Below are 20,325 nucleotides of genomic sequence, written 5' to 3' on the forward strand. Positions count from 1 at the left end.
TTTCATAATTTCATGTATTTACATTTGGTTAAAAAGTTGCTTGGTTAAATTAGACAGACCATTTTCATGCTATTTTTAAGGTATCACTTATTACATCAGGGTATGAAACCAGCTAACATTTCTGTATAGACATTGGACTCCCACGCTTACTGGAGTTTTTTTTTTTTTTTTAATTATCCATTTCATTACAATTAAATCAGCCTACGTTACAGGCCTCATTTCTTTGTTGTTAACCATGACACAAGGATTTAATTCCTTTTCATGCATACTCGGGTTGAATCACACGTACTGATCCAACCAATCATACGTTTCCTGCACAGTAATCGGTTAAACTTTCAAATACTTATTTTACACGATCTTAGGTTGTCTATTTTGTTTCAGTTTGCTTATTATATATATATGGTTTTAATAATAATAGTTATTTTATTTTACAATGCAGATATTACATGTATATTACTGTTATGGTTAGCCTACATTACGGCTCCTTTTTCTGTCATGCTCGTACGACATACCACGAGTTCAAGGACACGGTCCTATTTTCAAAGAGTATAATGGAGATATGATGTTATTACAACCATGTACATTACGATTACATGGCACTAACTATTCAGGCCATTTCTTATCATACTCATACTCATACGATATACCACGAGTATATAAGAACACGGTCCCACCTTCCACAGAGGGTTTCGGGTTGAATCACACGCATTGGTTCAACCACTCATACGTCACGTTACAACATTTTCTGCATAGATTGTCATTTCACATAATTTCACATGGCATTTACAAACTCAGGCCTTTTCTTGACACACTCAGACGACGTAACACGAGTATTCAAGAACACGGCATATACGTCTCACAAGACTTTCGGTTTTTGAATCACACGTTCTGGTTCATACATTCATACGTCGCTTTACAGCAACATTTATGATTCTGCATATTGTCACTTCACATTTAAAAGTCCCTTGCATTCCCAGATCAGTTTAGTGACATGCATATCATCTGATCACCTTCCATATATACACATTACACGGCCAATCCCCTGCTGCCAGGTATCGGACTCAGCGTAACGCTTGTCACCAAGCATGGGCAGTCATGTCACTATCATACTCATAGATTTTACACCTCCCACACATACTGCTAGAAGCCCTAATCCCAGCCTATACAGATTACACAGGTCTCACAGGATCCATTCTCACTCTATCACATTTTGTTTTCCACCCTTTTAGGTTTATCCAGGTTTTCATACCTGTCGAATCTCAAAACTTCATACATACTACCACGTACGTAAGCCTGCTCACGTTGTAGTTCACATACGTTTCATTCTTCTAGGCCATAGAGTACTGGCAAGTTAGGGGTATAGGCCCAAATAGGTACCTCCCTTCTTGGCATTTCTGCCTATCGTTTAGTGGTCCGCGAGGCCAACACCCCGCCTCAACGTTTCGGAGGCAAACACCATCGGGCCACACGTGAGTTAGCCGCCTTGCAATATTATAGAGAGGGCCTCACCTGTCACTCCCTCCCCCTGTTTTCTTTTACTATCACCGAGAGGCCTACGATTCCTGCCACTATGACGGGTGGCCTCAATAACCCCTCGCGCCAACTCATAGACAGAGCCTCTCATAGCCACTTGGCAACTAGCAGGGCCTCACCTGTCACAAAACAAGATTAATTTTTCGCCTTTCAGGCCTAGTTAGCCTGCCAGTATCACCCCTGGGGAATCGGTCACTACACCCCTTACCATGGCTGGGTCGGCCGCTGCGACCCCTCCAGCACTGGTTGAGTTGCAATCACTTTCTCCAGCCATCTGTTTTAGGGCACATGCTAAATCTGTGTCCAAATAAAATGTATCCCAAAACTATACTTAACATCAATAAACATTTCTGTACTTACGACATTACTGCCACATCATCCATCTAGACATTTGGTGGAATTCATTATCTCGGGTCTATCAGAAGGATTCACACAGGCCTCATACACATGCCTTCCGGAATCCTGGAATGTCCTAATTTACAATCCGCACAACAAACCCTACAGCGGTGGAGACACTCATAGCCAGGAAGTGGCAGAGGACCTTCCAGTCCCCTCCGTTCACCACATGGCGGACAAACCCCATCGGTATTGTCACGGGGAAATCTTCTCACAAACAGAGACTTATCATTGATCTATCAACACCTCACACCTCTGCCACTCCTAGTCTGAACTCCCTCATACCCTCTGAGGAATTTTCACTGCAATATTCCACCATAGATCACGCCATTACGGCTATCATGCAGGCAGGGGCCGGAGCATGGCTCAGTAAGACTGATATCACAATGCTTTCAAGTTACTGCCTATCCACCCTACACTGTGTCACCTGCATGGTATCAAGTGGGCAGGGAACTACTATTTTGCTCACGTTTAACATTTAGGTTCCAAAGTAGTCCGGCCATTTTCGACGTATTCGCCGAAACCCTATGCTGGTTTTATTAAATATAGCCAGATGCCCTACAGTTATACATTATCTGGATGATTTCTTACTGGTCGAGGAGAATATTTCCCCTCCCAGTAGCCTAAAAGAACCATCAGTCTATTCGAACAGGTGGGTGTCCCAGTCTCCTCCACCAAGACTGAAGGACCAGATACCTTCATCACATTCCTGGGTATCATACTAGACTCAGCCACCATGCAAGCTAGCCTGCCACGCCCAAGGTAGAAAACATTCTGATCAACATAATCTCTACATACAACTCGGTACTTGCAACCGCAAGAATTACAGTCTCTGCTTGGGTCACTGAATTTTGCCATTCGCATCATACCTCAAGGCCGGGCTTTCATCTCACAACTCCTTTACATGTTTCCCACTTTTAGACATGATGGACACAGGTCACCCCTGGATACCCAAGCCACGGCAGGCGTAATTATGTGGAGAACATTTTTTTTTTTTTTTTTAATTCTTTATTTTGGCGTGCAAGAGATAAGCAGATGCGATTACATTTGCAGTGCCCCAACGGCATACACTCATTGTTATACATAGGTTGTTAAGTTAAGAGGCATAGCATAGAGTTACTGTGCACATTTTTTATATTGTCACGATATATAGTCGAGTATGTGTCGCTTGTGTGAACTTGGTGTAAGTGTATAGAGTGAGTCAGCGCTTGAAATCAGTCACCCCGGGCCATCAGAGACTGGTACTCCCATGTGTGCATAGCAATAAGTGGTCGAGTATAGTGCTGTGTTGTATGCATGGATACGGCCTTGTGTAAGCGTTTGGTGTGAGCGCGTTCCCCCAGGCTGTGTACATATGAGGAGACATGTCTGCTGTCATGAGGGTAAGGAAGAGGTCATCAGTGACATGCAATATCAGTCCTCAAGCACTCTGTGGTCCCCATATGGTATGGGAGGCATAGATACTGTAGTGGATACTCAGCAGTTGGCGTCTCTGAACCTGTCCATGATGGTTGGTGCCGGTATATACGGCCTCGGCTTGGCATGTGGAAGTCCTTAAATGTGGGCCCGGTATGTTATCCCCGTGAAGGCATGCTCCGTGCGGTTGGTACGCATGTGTTATACAGTGCTCTATTGTATCATCATGAGGTGACATTAGGTTGCTCACGTGAGGCATATTCGCCCATAGTCCCCTTGGTCTGTAGCTTGTTGTTCTCCCTCCATGGGCCTTTCCCCATCCTGCTGCGTGTCCGTGGCTTGTTGCTGGTCTTGGGCTGCTGCTGGATATGGGATGCTGTTTGGTGGGATGATTGATTGGGGGGGAATGCAGCGTTGTGTTTAGGGCCCCGGCCCTCGGTTCTGGCAGAGGGGAAGTAACTCTGCGCATGGCGCAGGTGGCAGTATCTATGGTGCCGCTTTTCGCTGTGCATCTCCCCCCTCCTTCTCCCATCTGCCACTGGGGGTAGGTGTCTCTTAGGGGCCCCGCTCTGCCTACTCACTGTGAGGTGCTCATGTCTGTTCTGCGGGGATCAGCGGTCTGTGTCAGGCGCCATGAGGCGATGTTGTCACACGCGGCCTCCGCCATCTTAGATTTAGGCCGTCTCCGCGAGGTCTCCGAGTGCGGACCGGGATTACCCCCTCGGTCCATGGGGGGGGGGAATCAGGGCCAGGTCCGTTCCGGTGCAGCGTGGCTATCAGGTTCCGGGTGGCAGGATAGTGGAGCGGCGGCCGTCCACTCCACTCACCGCCCAGAGAGCTCCCGCCCGTTGCGGCAGAGAACTCCCCTCCGGGGGACTAAAACCCATCAGGCAAGCCTCTCCCCGGTCCGGTGACCCCCATCCATCGAGGGTCGCAGTGATGGGTAAGTTGGATGAGTTTTAATCGGTAGTAGTGGGCTTTATAGGGTCATTGTGTGCGGGAGCTGATCTTCCCTGCGACCGCTCCGCTCGGCGGTCCGGCCCCGCCCCCGTGGAGAACATTTTTAACCACCTTGAATGGTAAAAGCATGTTCCTTCCAAAATTGTCTGACTCCTCACCTACCATTTGGTCAGACGCGGCGTCTACCACAGGTTTTGCAGCAATTTTTCAGGAACGAATGGCTTTGGGGCAGCTGGCCTTCAGAAGTTCAGGACCTGGAGGGTTTTTCCACTACCTCAGCTCTGTTTGAGATATATCCCATCGTGACGGTTGCCGTGGCATGGGTGCATTTATGGGCAGGTTCGTCTGTACGTTGCTACTCAGACAACCAAGTAACTTGTCACATTATAAACAAGGCCGATCCAAATCACTGACTATTATGAGATTCTTGAGGAAACTCACTTGGCTGGCTGCATGTCATAATTTTCTCTTGTTTTGTATTCATGTTCCAGGTGTATGTAACACTGCTGCTGACAATTTGTCTCGCTTTAATTTCCAGGCTTTTCGTCAAATACTCCCGTCAGCCGCACTCACAGCCACGAACACCCCACTATTCCACCATCTAGTAATGGACTAGATGCTATTATGCAACATAGCAGAACATTGTCCCAATTAGCACTGTCTACTAATACCCGGGAAACTTACGATAGAGCTTTCATTTGATTTAAAGATTCCTTTCTGAACACAACATCTTACAACCTTTCATCGTGACATCCTGGTTGGGCTTTGCTTCTTTTTGCCACCTCAAACTCAAACTATCATACAACACAATCAAACCATATCTGACAGGCATCCAACATCACATGCTAACTTTACAACCAGACAAATCAAGTGACCTCCTACCAATTAAGAACATCCTTAGGGGTATTCAGAGATCCGAACCCCCACGTACGGCCCAGAGGCTACCCATAGATTTCCATATTTTTAAAGACTTATACAATTCACTAGATTTAAACCCTTTGCCAACAACACAAGCCTCATCGTTAAAACCGCCATATACGTAGCCTTGTTTATGGTTTCTTGAGACCAAGAGAATTTACCTCCATCAGCACAACACAGTCCACTCACATCCTACTTCATTCACACTTAACAAAACACATGGACTATTATATCTTGACTCTGCCTCACTCCAAAACCAGTCAACATGCACTTTCAGTAGAGGTTAAGTACTATCCTACTCACAACAGGTTGAGCCCCGTCAAACTACTGGACTCATATACCCAGCATAACAACGAACCACCATCTCAACCACTTTCAGTCTACAAGGTTCGGTACTCACTACCACCACCTTTATGACACACGTCAGGTCTTTACTTACACAGCTGGGCCTCAAATCAGCTAACTATTCGGGCCACTCCTTCCAGATAGGAGCGGCCTCCACAGCATCCAGTGCAAACATTCCAGTTCATGTTATCAAGTCACTAGGGCGCTGGAAATCATCGGCTTACTCTAGATACATACCTAACCCGGTACAAGAAGTAAGAAATGCCTTTCAAGACATGTCTGGTTAAAGTATGTATATTGCTGGTATGTAATAAATTTGATTTTCTACTTTTGCCCTCTTTATTTACAGGCCTACCTCATCGTCGGTTCCGGCACACCACAACCGACTTGCTCTTTTAATACCATCCTACACTTATCAGTGTTTGTATCTTCTGTACTATCATGAGCCCTTAACACAAGTATTAAGGCCTTTTGGCCTGTAATTGTGGGAGGGGCGTATGACACACCTCTTCCCTACTTAAGGGACACCCTTTACCTGGCTCCATATCGTTCGAGGTCAGCGCTGCATCACCCTCCCACCCACTCCTCATTATTAACTCCTTTTCTCTTTACATTTCTTCTTGGTGGGCCCTCTTTATTTACAGGCCTACCTCATCGTCGGTTCCGGCACACCACAACCGACTTGCTCTTTTAATACCATCCTACAATTATCAGTGTTTGTATCTTCTGTACTATCATGAGCCCTTAACACAAATATAAATATATATATATATATATATATTTCATAAACTTATTTATTAAAGATGAATGTAAAGTGTATTTCCTTATCTATGCCCAACGACGTTTTAACACGCCGAAATACGTGTCGGGCGTTTCTTTGTTTTTTTTATTTACTCACTATGCACTTGGGTTATTTTTGATAGCACGTTTTGTTGATTTAGCCTGGTAATAGGATCAGAAGTTTTGGTAGGCATTAGCTAAATGCGGTGCCGAGGACAGGTGGAGATGTGGATTTTTGGCTAATGGGGAAATGAGTATAGAGCCTCTTGGTGCACTGGACGGTGAGTCACCTGGATAGAGTCACTTATACCTGATTTATACATTATGGGGCTCAGTACACTCCCAGTTTAGCACTGTAATTGGAGCAGGGAGTTTACCTGCATTAAGTTATCGCTGTTTACCTACTCCTGTAAGTTTACCTATAGTGTGCACTCGGCTGGAGTACCTACCTTCTGGATTACCTATTAATAAGTGGACTATTGTTTTTAGCTTATATTAAATTGTTTATTTTTCTTTTTTATTTACTAGTACACTTTCACAAGGTTGTACTTTTTTTTTTTCTCTACTGTCACCTAATAGGGTGCTGTATTTTGAGAATTAGTTTGTGTTCGCTATAGTATTTCCTTATCTAATTTCTAGGTATTCTATTTTTTTTTCTTAGTTTTGCAGGGTTAACTATTGGATGTTTGTAAATAGGCTATTTAATTCTGACTTGAATTGGATGAGGTCCAGGTGTATGAGGACATGTAGAAAATAAATTGGTCATTTTGCAGCCTTGGTGCTGAGCTTATACACCACAAACTTATCATCAGTAACTTATCTTTGATATCAAAGCCCGAAGTTTTACCCTCGACTTATCCACGAGTCATAGCATATTTCTCAATTGTTGGTCAAAAAACTGCACTCGACTTATAGACTAGATCGACTTATCGACGAGTATATACGGTATATAATAGTTTTATATTCAAAAACACCTCTCCTAGGCAAAATAATAATAGGGGGGTTAGTTACAGTATGTGATCATACATTGCATGAGCCTGGCACAACGTCAATGTAACTTATTCTTGGCAGGTCCTACTTTAGCAACCTAATAACCATTTTATTGTTATCCTTTTAGTGACTAGTAACCTTTAAGACCTGGTTGCTAGTATAGGACTTAACATTTTAAGGCATGTGTGAATATGTATCTATTTTTTGTGAATGTTATCAGTTATCAATCGTAAAAAAAGTGAAAAGAGCAAAACATCTGAAAGAAGAATAAAGTGTTAAACTATTTTGTTGCATTACAGAAAATAAATAAAAAGTCCCAATGTATAAATGTGGAGTAACATTTTCATAAAAGTAAATGGGACCATTTTTATAGATAACCTCCATATATTTAATGTGTTTCAAGAATGCATCACTTGTTGGTCATTAACATGTCTTCTCTCACAGAGGCAGAGCTGGACTCAGGAGGTGATTCTCATACATACAGAGAAGATGGCAAGGTAGGATTATCGTCTGTGTGAATTTGCAGTAAATGTGAAATGCTAGTGTATCTGTGAAATCATTTTAAAGTGGCTCTCGGAAAATGTGACCAAGAAATAAGCTTTGTCTTGTTCTTATACCTCTGGCTATTTCTTTTTTTTTTTTTAATTCTTTATTTTTGATGTGCATGTATAACAAACGTTGGACTGTAATGCCACAACAGCATTCTTAAGTAATATAAACATACAGGAGTTCAGACAGTTGTGAAGCATTTAGCAAGTGCGCACATTTTTTTTAAACAATAGATGAGAAAACAGGTTGGGTACATGCTGGTTGTCCAAAATGAATTACCCAGACTAGTGGTGACAGTAGCTGAAGGGTATAAAGTTAATCTTAGTCATGGGATTCAGCTAGGCAGCACATTTTATATGGTAAGATGCAAGCTAAAGTCTAAACTGGTGGAAAATGTGCAGAGTAGTACACAGGTTTTAGAGGAGGAAATGGGAACAGAGAAGATGGGTGGGCTCCCTAGATTGACTATCTATGTAACAATAACTTTGTTCCTGCCGGGCACCGTTATACATACAATCTGCTGATTGAGTTTGGACAGTAGCACATCATTAACTAAACATATATGCATTGTAAAGATTGTGTTAGACGGCAGTAAAATTATGAGTGTCCCAAGATGTATATGCCTGTCCTGGCGGATAAGGGTTAGAGCAAAAAATAGGTGGCAACATACTGTTAAACATACAGTCTTCCAGGTAAGCCCAGGCTTCCGACATAGTCCACCGGTGCCCTGCCAGATGGGTCAGCTGGTCTGACCGCCTGATATCTCTGGGGTATCCCCGCAGACCGATTTGCTGTGTGGCGTGGTCATTTCCTCGCCGGCGGTTAGATGCCCCGCAGTGCTGTGCGTTTTGGGCACCATGCTGTTGCTGATTCCTCGTGGCCATCAATGGGGATTCTGTACAGGCTGGTCTTTAGGCCCAGGGAGGCAGTCGCGGCAGCCAAGCTTCCTCCGCGAGTAGGTAGGTAGTGACTTTCAAGATGGGCCATCGCTTGTGTTCAGGCTTGTGGTTTGCAGGCAGGGGTCTCCAGTGAAACCCTCTTGTGGAGGTGCCGCTGCTTGCCGGATCTGCCCGCAGGTACATATTTTTCGGAGGGAGCGGTGTGGGCCGCTTCTGGGCCTCGCCTCGGTTTTGGCGCCAGCATCTATGGTCTCCGCCATCTTGTCTGCTGCGCCTTGGTGTGGGATCCGGGCGGCCCTGCTTTTGCCCCCAGAATGGTCGGGGCATGCTGGGGGTGGGGACCGGGATCACCCCCCCGGTCCATAGGGGGGGGGAACGGGGCCACGTCTCCACGGGTCTGTCTCCTGTCTGAGCACCGCTGTGCAGGATAGCGGGGCAGCGGCCGTCTGCCCCAATCACCGCCGGAGTAGGCCTCGTTGGCGCCAGTGAGGATTTATCCACCAGGGGACTGAAACCGGTCGGGCCAGCCTCACCCTGGGTCCGGTGCTCTCCACCCGCTGAGTTTCGCCGTCGCCTGTCAGCTTTTTTATGCCAATCTAGTTAGATTTCTGGTTCTTTTCGTTAAAAGTGTCAGGAGCTGGTCTGACATGCGACCAGCTCGCCCGGCGGCCTGGCCCCGCCCCCCCACCTCTGGCTATTTCATATCACAAGTAGATGACCTGTTATTTTTTTAATTAAAGTAGCTGTTGGAATTATAAATTCGTTTTCACTGGCTATTGGCAATTATTGGTAAGTGCTGACTAATAAATTGTCTGCTTTGAATAAACAGCACTGAAATACTTTTTATGGTTCCCAGCTATTTTTGTGTTAGAAACTTTGAGAACATAGCACTGTTTGGTATTCTACAAAGGTTTCATATGATACCATGGAAATGAATAGATTGTGGGAGCTTGCCCTGCATTGTGTGCTTTGGTTCAGGAGTGCCAATGAAGCTCCTGCCTGGCTATGTGTTGAGGCAGCTGATGGATGCCAGGTAAGAAGTCAATGGACACGGCACTCATGGCACAATACCTACCACAGTTGAGCTGTACTGGCAATAGTACCTGTAGTGTTCCTTTAACATGTTCTAGTATGTCAGGAAGATAAAAGTATTATATATTTTTTTGTCTTTGTTTTCCTGGATGAATAAACTGCCAGTTCAGGTTTGGAGGATTTTAGTTTTTACACATAGTTGCACACTTTCACCTATCTTTTAGTTAAATCTGATTTTTATATTTTACTAGAGCTCAGAATCTACACTCTTCATTGGTCAGCAGAAAGTCTGCTGTAAGGAGTGGACCACGAAAACAACAACAATGCATTGTAACAATGGCTGCACAGCTTGATAGCTGCAGTTGTCTTCAGTGGGTTTGCGCATGTACTATGTAACTGGCAGTTAAAAACTCTACAGAATGTGTAAAATCTGATGCTAATCTACCAGCCTTTGCGGGACACATGTACTGTTCAGGGAGGACTCCGACAGCCAGGAATAAATGTGGGGAGAAAAATAACATGTATGTTCCTCTCACATGAAGATATTACACCTGTTCCAGTGATTATTTCCCTTAACTGCAATATGATTAACTGTTCAGTCATGTACTACACAAGTATAATTTTATTCAGGCCTTGTGGAAATCAAATTCCTTTCAGATTTATTGCTCAAATGATTTTTCTTTTTTAAATTTTTTTAAAATTGTTTTTACTTGTGTATTACAAATATGGTCTCCCCAGGCGACATGTAACCCTTAGTGAGTGGCCACATGCTAGGAATTGGCAGGTGCTGCCCAGACATTAAGGGCAGAGTGGATAAGGTTTGCAATGGCGAGCAACATTTTTAGACATAGTTCGAGCAAAGAAACTTGTGTATTAAGTATATATAGTTTGTAGAATGCTTATGGGAAATGTTGGGCTACATTTTGTGTAGCCCTGTGTTTAGTGATCAGAAGAGGAACTTGTTATGGTTGCCTCCAGGCTGGCTGGAAGTTGGACTGTAGAAAGGATGCTCCTAGCGCTCACCAAAGACCATCAGCACCGTAGACACCATAAGTACTGCAGTAACCTCACAGCCTAGGAGGTAAATTGCCTGCACACTTCCACTTCTGGGTGGTCCGCCTGTGTAATACTTGGTTCAGTAAGCCCCATTTACTGAACCAAGTGGGAGAAAGCCAGGAACACAGTATATTAAAGGTTTGGGGACACCGTCTTAAAGGGGCATTGTTCAACAAAGTCACAATATGTCCCCAGACGGTTCTTAAAGGGCCATACACACCCAATAAAAGTTAATAAGTTTTCAGGGGCACAATCTCCCAGGGGCCATAGTCATGTGGAAGGAGGCTGGCAAATGGGCTTCTCCACAACCCAGGGAAGCAGGGCAATTTGTCATTTAAAGGGCCAGTTACAAATGGCAGTTTGTAACATATCTCCCCTTTTGGAGGGAGACTAACCAGGAACCTGACCTCCTGTCGGTCAGTGCCTAAGTTAGTCTCACAGCCCACCCACAAATAAACATTTGTAGCAAAGTAGCGCCCCGCCCCCCACAATAAATAGTACTGGGCTGTAGGTTGTAGGATGAAACTTTAGCATCCTCGGCCTTCCTGGTGCAGCAGGGCAAATAGCTGAGGGTACTTGGAGGGCAGAGGCCAGCAGCGCTCTGCCCTGATGCCAGCGCTTCTGCTGGGGGAATTGGGACATAGTCCTGCCCGGTGGGAGTCATTGGGGGTTAACATCTGTACTGTAACCCTGGGCCCAAATTAGGAGTTAACTGGGGAGGGGAGAATTGGCTTACCTCCTCCTCCTGATACTCCTGCGGCTGCTGGTAAGGGAGGTTGATGCTCTCTGCTCCCTGTGGAACATGCTGCGGCTGGGGAGAGAGACCGGTTGTCTCCTCTCCCTGGAAGGCACACTCAGGCTGGGGAGGGAGGTCGATGCTCTCCCCTGTAGCTGGGTCTGCCGCTGGGGATCTGGGCCGCCTGCCCAGCATCCCTTTAAGGCCGGTAGAGAGACTACGGTCCCATCTCCATCTGCCTGCTGAGGGTCCTCCCAGGACCAGTCTATAAGGCCCGCTGCCTCGGGTACCTCTGGTTGAGGTTGGGGAAGGAGACTGGTTGTCTCTTCCCTCTGCACGGTGCACTGCCGCTGGGGAGGGAGGTCGCTGCTCTCCTCTCCCTCTAACTCAGGTTTCCGCTGGGGAGGGAGGTCGCTGCTCTCCTCTCCCTGTAACTCAGGTTGCCGCTGGGGAGGGAGGTCGCTGCTCTCAGCTCCCTGTAACTCGCTCTGTCGCTGGAGACGGGGTGTCCATACCCCCAAACTCCACAGTTGGTTCTCAAAGTCCCGTGCTGCTTGGTTCTCAGCACTCAACTGGCGCATCACTTGATCGACCACCTCATTTGAAGGGTTTGGGCCATACCAGCCGCTTCTTTACTACCCTCATGAAATCAGCGCTGTGTCAGGTGGATTTGCAATTCACTGGCTGCTTTCCAGGGTCTTGCTAGCTCCATGTTGCTGTAGATAAGGACGCTGCGCAGAGGCTAGCGTTGCTCTCATACGATACCAGTGCTGTTGGGGTGCTGCTCCTTGCGCTAGGACGCCATCCCACCGCTGCCACCAAATGTTACGGTTGCCTCCAGGCTGGCTGGAAGTTGGACCGTAGAAAGGATGCTCCTAGCGCTCACCAAAGGTCCATCAGCACCGTAGACACCATAACTACTGTGTAGACACCATAAGTACTGCAGACGCCACGAACCACCGCTGCTGGGCTGGTATCTCGCCGTCTGCTCTGCGCCCTGGACCTATGACCAGGTTCCAGTAGGTTCCAGTAGGTCCTTCTGTAGAGCGAAGCAGGATCAGGAACAAGAGCTCAGTAGCTAAGGGAGTATGAAGAGCATAGCAATCCCTGTAGTGATTTTAGCTGTCCCATACAAACATGAGTCAAGGCTGCAAGTTAGAGGGTCAAGTAATTCTGTTTCATTGGCACCAAAAGAACCTACTTTTATGCAGGGTTCCCTTAGATAGGACCACCCACAGGGTTTTACAGAACAACCAATAACACACGTACATTACCGAAAACACTCCCAGCAATTACACACAACATCCTCCCCTATGCCTGTGATATAATTATGCTACACAATGGTTAACATAATTATCACAGACAGTAGAAATACAGTTTTTACACATACACTGTAACTTTAAAACCATACATCCAATCTCCATAAATTACATCTTTAGAATCGGCAACCTAAAATATAAACATAATCAAAAATCACACAAATCCATCCAGTGGATAAAAAGTTAGACGGAAGTCCTTTATGACCAAGCACATTTTCCTGCCCAAAACAGTTCCAAATATTTGGGCTGTGCGGCCGGTCAATTTCATGCATAGAAACGACTAAGTCCCATTCGAAAGGGCCTTAGTCTCTGCAGCTGAAAGTTTAGTGTAGGTGAAGGTAAGGGTCAGCGGTGTTCGCGGAAATATGTAGCCGATTTTAGTTCCATGGATTTGGCTACACATACCGCTGACCTCGTTCGAATCAACAAAGATGGCCGCCGCCACGTGTTCATTTGCACGAACTGCGGCCACCCAGCGGTCGGCAATTAACCTGCAGTAACCTCACAGCCTGGGAGGTAAATTACCTGCACACTTCCACTTCTGGGTGGTCCGCCTGTTTAATACTTGGTTCTGTAAGCCCCATTTACTGAACCAAATGGGAGAAAGCCAGAAACAGAGTATATTAAAGGTTTGGGGAACACCGTCTCAAAGGGGCATTGTTCAACAAAGTCACAATATGTCGCCAGACGGTTCTTAAAGGGCCATACACACCCAATAAAAGTCCATAAGTTTTCAGGGGCACAATCGCCATGGGGCCATAGTCATGAGGAACCCAGGGAAGCAGGGCAATTTGTCATTTAAAGGGCCAGTTACAAATGGCAGTTTGTAACAGAACTTATAAGGGCCACACACATCTTGTATTCCTCTTTTAATCATTAACTAGACACAGGGCTACACGACCTGCTGCAGGGGGACCTGGGGGGGGGGCAAGGATTTGCTAATGAGTCAGAGCGGATGCTGTTAATCCTGGCAGCTGCTCTCTGGCTCACGGAGTACCAGGGCCGCAAGGGAGCAATTACTGTGGTCCACATCCGCAAGAGGGGCCGACCACATGCTCTCACACCTGACCATCAGGGACCATAGCTGGTAAGGTTTGTAGATGTGGTGTTTGTATGCTTGAGAATCTAACCCTTTCTTTAAGGGGAATATGAGAGATCTGTGTGTGGTGAAATGTATGTTGTGTGTTTTATGGTTTTCTTTTTTTTTTTTTTTTTTTTTTTTTTTTTTCTTCTTCTTCTTTGGAGCCCTGTTTGTGTAAGTTCTATTCTGTTTCTCTGCAGGAATTTACTTTGTTGACCAATGGTGTTCTTAAAGGTGGGACAGACAAGATAACAGGTATGCAGTGAAAAGTAAGGATACTAAATCCTAAACGTACCAGGAGATGACTTGTGAAACATGTAAAAGCTTATACTACAGGGCTGTTGAATGCTTGAATCTGATTGGTTGCCGAATGTTCTAAGGTTTGCATTTTAAGTAGTTCCAGACAGGTCTTGACCGCATTACAGTTCCATATCACTTCGCTTAGTCAACTGTAGTAACTAACGGCCTGGAGTCAATTATTCCGCTTATACTACAGTTACCACACCTCGAAACATTGTTCAGATGATGTATTTCAAGACGTTTGTCAAGTTTTTGTCATTAAAACGCTCTTGGCCATAAATGCCCTACTGACTTTCAGCAGAATAAATCTTTATTCGGATGGATTTAGAGAAGGACACAAGAAAAGACAGCGATGTAACTTCTAAGTCTTTGCAATAACTACTTGGAGAGTATTTTCTGCACATCTAGAGCTACCTTGTACATTGATCATTATAGACACAGTGTTGTAGTGCTTAATGAATTGTGTTCATTCTGTAGCAGGCTTTATTCATTTGTTGTTGTGATATTGTTTACATTTGTAAATGCAGTACACAGTCCTGGAGTTTACATTAGCAATATGTAGTTTATTTCTGTAGATTATGGCTTAACAAGCCAATGAAGCCAAGTTGTATTTGCTCCTAAAATGTTTCTGCTAAATCTGTCACATTAGAGTTTAATTTGTAATTTTAAAATTATAAATTTCTCTGTCCATGATGTTAATTAGTTTTTCTTTTGAATTTCTTACTGTTTGCACTCATGACCCTTATAAACAAATTCTGATACTTGGAGTTAGCAATTTTATGTGTTTCTCTCACATACATCATATTTTATCAGTGTACAATGAGTGAAAACAATTACTGTAACAGTAAACTGATCTATTGTTTTATGCATTTAATGCAAATGTCTTCATATTCACGGTCTTCATGAAATATTGTTGTATCTATGCATTTGTAATGTGATGTTACCCTGTAAGTATTTATAATAAAACACAAGTTAGTTTTATTAACAATGTAATCTACATTTACATGGTAAAAAAAACAAAAACGCTCTTGTATGTAGGACTAATTTCTTTTTTTTTTTTTTTTTAATTCTATTTTTCATTCAATAGCACGTACAGGTGCACATCAGTTTACGGGCTTACGCAGAAGCCGACATTATCGACATTATGATAAAATACAGCGTTACAATCACAGTATTATAAGCCTCAGTTTTCTTATCAAAACTGATGGCGCCTGACGGCCATTGAGGTATTTCGTAAATTTTAACTTCACAGTACCCCTTGTTAGTATATACATCATTTTACTTTTAGCTCGACAAGTAAACAAACTCTGTTAGGCTAAGGAAGAGGCCAAGTAAATTACAAACCCTCCTTCGGAGACCTTAGTCCTCTGTAACATTGTAAACGTGGGTCTGAACCTAGGCTTGGCACTCGCCGTTTGTAGGGGAAATTTATGTTAGGTATATACAAAGGGCCAGTGGGCTAAAAAATAGTCAGCTATCATATGTGCCAGTTAAACCCCTAACTGTGCTACCTAGTTCCTCCGTTCGCTAGATCTAGCCTGAGGAAACAGTGCGAAGCGTAAAGAAGAAAGAGAAGAAAAAAAGAAATGAAGAAGGGAAGAGCTTAAATAGTGTGTAGCCAGGTCGAAAAGGGGGCAAAAAGTGGGGGGGAGGGGGAGGGGGAGGGCAGCCGGTCCATTAATCTCTCAATGTGCAGTGGAGCCCAGTCCAGCGAGGCCTCGCTGCGGTCCACAACCATCTAGGTACGACTCAGGTGCCACTCAAGCCTATTGCGCTGTCGTCCCAAGGCTCCCAGAGTTTCCGAAATGTCGCGGACGTCCCCCTCACCCTTGCCGTAAGATCATCCATAATTCTACATTCTTTAATTCTAGATATTACTCCAGTGAACTCTGGGCCCTCTGGAGTGAGCCACGCTATCGCTCGGCGTGCACACATAGTTACCTTGTGTACCAATCTCTGTTCCCGCGTTGTCCACCCTTCCACCGATCTGTTTAATAAGTATATCCACGGATCTAATCTCAGTGGTCTACCAAATAACTGCAGCATTAGGTCTTCCACTGCCTTCCAAAATCCGCGTATCTTAGCGCATTCCCACCACATGTGGAGATACGTACCTTGGGTCCCGCATCCCCTCCAGCAATCGTCGTTCTCTAGTTTGTGCATCCTATGCAATTGAATCGGGGTGGTATACCAGCGGAACATAGTTTTCCAGGCCTGTTCTTGTAAAGTGACGCACATTGACACCTTAGAGTTAGCCTCCCATATCTCCCGCCACTCTATCCCCTCCAGTGTCTCCCCACGGTCTCTCTCCCATTTAGTAGTATATGTCAATCCCCCCCATTCTCTGTTTTCTTCACTAATATGTGCATACAATAGCGTGATCAATCCCCTGGGGGCAACTCCGTCCGAACATAATCTCTCGTAGAAGGTAAACGTCTCCAGAGCGGCTTTTTTAATGTGTGGCAATTGAGCGAAACTCCTCAATTGGATATACCGGAAGAAATCCGCTGGAGTGAGGTGGGTGCTCGACTGCAGATCCGCAAATTGGACGACCTCTCCACTGCGAAACAGCTGATGTACCCGTTGCAATCCAGTTAGTTCGATGTTGCGAAAGTCCCGGGGGGTTATACCTGGCGGGAATTCCTTGTTGCCATACAGAGGGGTCAGGGGGGACGGGGACGATGCCAGCTTATATTTGGTGTTATACAAGTCCCATATCCTAAATGAATTGAGCATCGTTGGGCTTGCGCTCCGTATCGTTGGTCTGTGTTCCCTGGGGACCCACATTGTAAACTGGGGAAGGACGCCGTCCACTATCTGGGATTCGATGTCCACCCAACGCCTCTCCTCGGGGGAAGAGTGCCACCTGTGACAATTGCGCCGCTACGTAGTAAAAGAAGAGGTTTGGCAGGCCCAGGCCCCCCCTATCCCTACGTCTGTATAAAATCTGTCTAGAAGTTCTGTGCCTCTTGTTCTGCCAGACAAAATTCCCTATTGACCTTTGCAAGGGGAGCAATTGCGTCTTTGTGACTCTGATGGGTAACGCCTGGAAAAGGAACAATAGGCGCGGGAGGATATTCATTTTCACCGAATGTATCCTCCCGATCCAGGATATGGGAGTATCAGTCCATCGATCCATATCCCTCACCAATACTCTAAGCATAGGGGCGTAGTTAGCTTCATATAATCGCTCCGGGTCAGCCGTTACATTAATCCCTAAGTATTTCAGGGAGTCCGATTCCATTCGAATGTAGTATACCGCGCGTAACCTGTCAGTGTCCTCTTGTGACATGTAGATCGGGAGCGCGCTGGACTTTTGAATGTTCGCTTTATATCCTGATAACCCGCCGTATTCTAAAATAACTCCTTGAAGCGCCGACATCGATGCGAGCGGATTTGTGACGGTTAAAAGCACCTCATCCGCGTAAGCCGACACCTTAAAACTTTTGTCTCCCACTCTGACTCCCGTAATATTTGGATGTTGGCGTATCGCGTGTAGCAGGGGTTCCAATGCCAAGACGAACAATAGGGGCGAGAGCGGGCAGCCTTGCCTCGTTCCATTATAAAGCTGGAAAGGGTGCAATGGGGCACCCGATATCCTTATCTGCGCACGCACGTTGTGATACATTGCTTTCGTTGTAGTTATGTATTCTTCAGGGAAGCCCATGCACTTGAGCACTGGAAACAGAAATTTCCACCGGACACGGTTGAAGGCTTTTTCCGCGTCTAAGGATACCACTAATGTTGGAATCTTTGATGTCACCTGTTTCCATATTAAATCCACATTCCTCCTGGTATTTTCGAATAGTTGTCTAGTAGGGATAAACCCAACTTGATCCGCATGAATCAGAGAAGTCAGCAGTGGGTTGAGTCTGTCAGCCTATATTTTCGCCAAGATCTTCAGGTCATGGTTGATCAGCGAGACAGGCCTGTAGTTTTCAGGGTGAAGAGGGTCTTTTCCGGGTTTTGGTAAGAGTACTATAGTTGCCAGTGACATGTCGGGTTCCAGCTGTCCGCCCTGCCGTAAGCTGTCGAAAAGTCGGACCAGTTGTGGTGTGAGTTCTTCCCTAAAAGCTTTGTAATAAGAGCCGCCAAAACCATCCGGTCCTGGCGCTTTGTTGCCATGGAGATTTGTAATAGCCCTGTCCACCTCCTCTTCCGAGATGTTGGTGGCCAGGGTGCGTTCTGCCTCTCCACTCAGTTTAGCCAACCCAAGTCCGTCCAGGTATCGTAAAATATGGTCCTCTCCGTGCGGACTTCCTTCCGGAGAGTGATTGTATAGCCGCTCATAGAACTCCTCAAAAATCTTTGCTATCTCCGCTGGTGCTGTTCTCGTCGTGCCGTCGGCATGTTTCAATGCTGTTATGTGGGTCCTTCCTTGTCGTGGCCTAAGAGTCCTTGCTAAGAGGGTGTCCATTTTGTTCGCCTTTTCGAAGAAGGTCCGTTTTGACCATGTCATGGCTTTAGCCGCATCATCCAACATTAGGGTGCGGATGTCCCTTCTCACTGCCTCCAATTTTGCAAAGACGCTAGCCGACGGTGCCATTTGATGTTTGTGCTCGAGGGTTCTAAGTTGACCCAACAGAGATTCAAGCGCCCGGTGTTTCACTTTCTTTTTTCTGGTGGCTAATTTAATTAAGGTCCCTCTGATGACCACTTTATGTGCCGCCCAAACTGTACTTGCGCTCACATCTGGAGTGGTGTTCAATGCAAAGTATTCAACGATTCCTTGTCTGGTCTGCTCTAGGATCTCCGGGTCCTGAAGTACATTCCGTGCGGTAGCGCTGATATTTTCTCCTTGATCACCGTCCAGAACTCTTTGTCTGGCTGGTTAGGTGCGTAGATGTTTATCAAGTGTATGTTATGGGAATGTAGGACGCCAGAGACGATAACGAACCGTCCGTCTGTGTCCGCCCCGCAATGCGTTTCGCGGAAGGGGCAACTACTTCTAATAAGTATCGCCACTCCGTTGCGCTTGCGAAAGGTCCTAGCTTCGTAGGAACCAGCAAATGCGTGGTCTTTCAGCCTGAACTTGGCCTGTTTTTCCTGAATGAATGCAATGTCCGATTTGGTTCGTCTCAGTTCTTTAAAGAGGAGTCTGCGTTTCCTTGGGGCATTCAGGCCCTTAATGTTCAAAGAGGAAATCTTAAGCTCCATCATACCGTCCGGTGATAGCCATATGGAAGCCCTCGCAGCCTCTTGTCGTGGCACGTCCCCGTCAGGGCTCCGTGAGAGACCTTTTGGTAGACCCCCCCCCCCCCCCCCCGGGGAAGAAAACAACTAAAAGGGATGGAAAAAGGGGTAGCAAGAAAGTAAAGTGTGAGAAGAAGAAGAAGACTGCATCTGGACACAGTCCGATGCGAAGAGGTTCTGGTCTTATCCAATGCCAGAACAATAAGGGGAACGTCGTCCCATTTCCCTGCCACGATAAACGATGGGAGGAACAATGGATTCCCTAGCCCCACCACCTATGCACCGCGTACGTGATATTTGGACCTCTATATCAGCGGTTAATGCAGTCATATTGATCAGACTGTAAGTAATCCCCACTCCCCCTCCACCATCTTTAGCTCTGGCCTGATGTCTCTGCGCCATTTCGTCACCTACTCGGAGCCCAAGAACGGTTCAATAGGTAGCTACTCCCGCTACCCTGCGATATTAGATTACTGCCCCCTTGGGCACACCCCGCTCCCACCACTGTCTCATGTGGAGACCGATTCACAAGTCATAACATTTCCCAAAGTAGGACTAATTTCTTACGCATCAATTCCTATTCCATCGTTGCTAATTCCAAAACATCATTTAAGAGTTAACGGAGATTTGAGCCACTGATAGCAGACTAATGCAGTTCATAGTGCAGTTATTAGAGAGACAGAGAGGTTGCAATAATGAAACAGAAAAGCATGTGCGTCAATATTTAATTTATTCATTAGTTTTAATTCATTTGTTTTATTTTTCTATTGACAGGCTGTAACGAAAACCTGTGCAGTAGGACTATCTATGTATATTCAGTTC

At 45.6% G+C, this 20,325-nt stretch overlaps 1 protein-coding gene across 4 annotated transcripts in view; it reads left to right on the plus strand.

The window, feature by feature from the left end:
• The window catches only part of LOC134578350 (anillin-like), a 72,917-nt gene that overhangs the window by 20,209 nt on the left and 32,383 nt on the right, over window positions 1-20,325 (plus strand). For all 4 annotated transcript variants that reach the window (XM_063437335.1, XM_063437337.1, XM_063437338.1 and 1 more), the window contains exons 4-5: window positions 7,783-7,835; window positions 14,211-14,265. In XM_063437335.1, coding sequence (XP_063293405.1) covers window positions 7,783-7,835; window positions 14,211-14,265 — 108 coding nt within the window. The remainder of the gene's footprint in view (window positions 1-7,782; window positions 7,836-14,210; window positions 14,266-20,325) is intronic.

This window comes from Pelobates fuscus, chromosome 12, assembly GCF_036172605.1.
Source record: "Pelobates fuscus isolate aPelFus1 chromosome 12, aPelFus1.pri, whole genome shotgun sequence".
Lineage (NCBI taxonomy): Eukaryota > Metazoa > Chordata > Amphibia > Anura > Pelobatidae > Pelobates > Pelobates fuscus.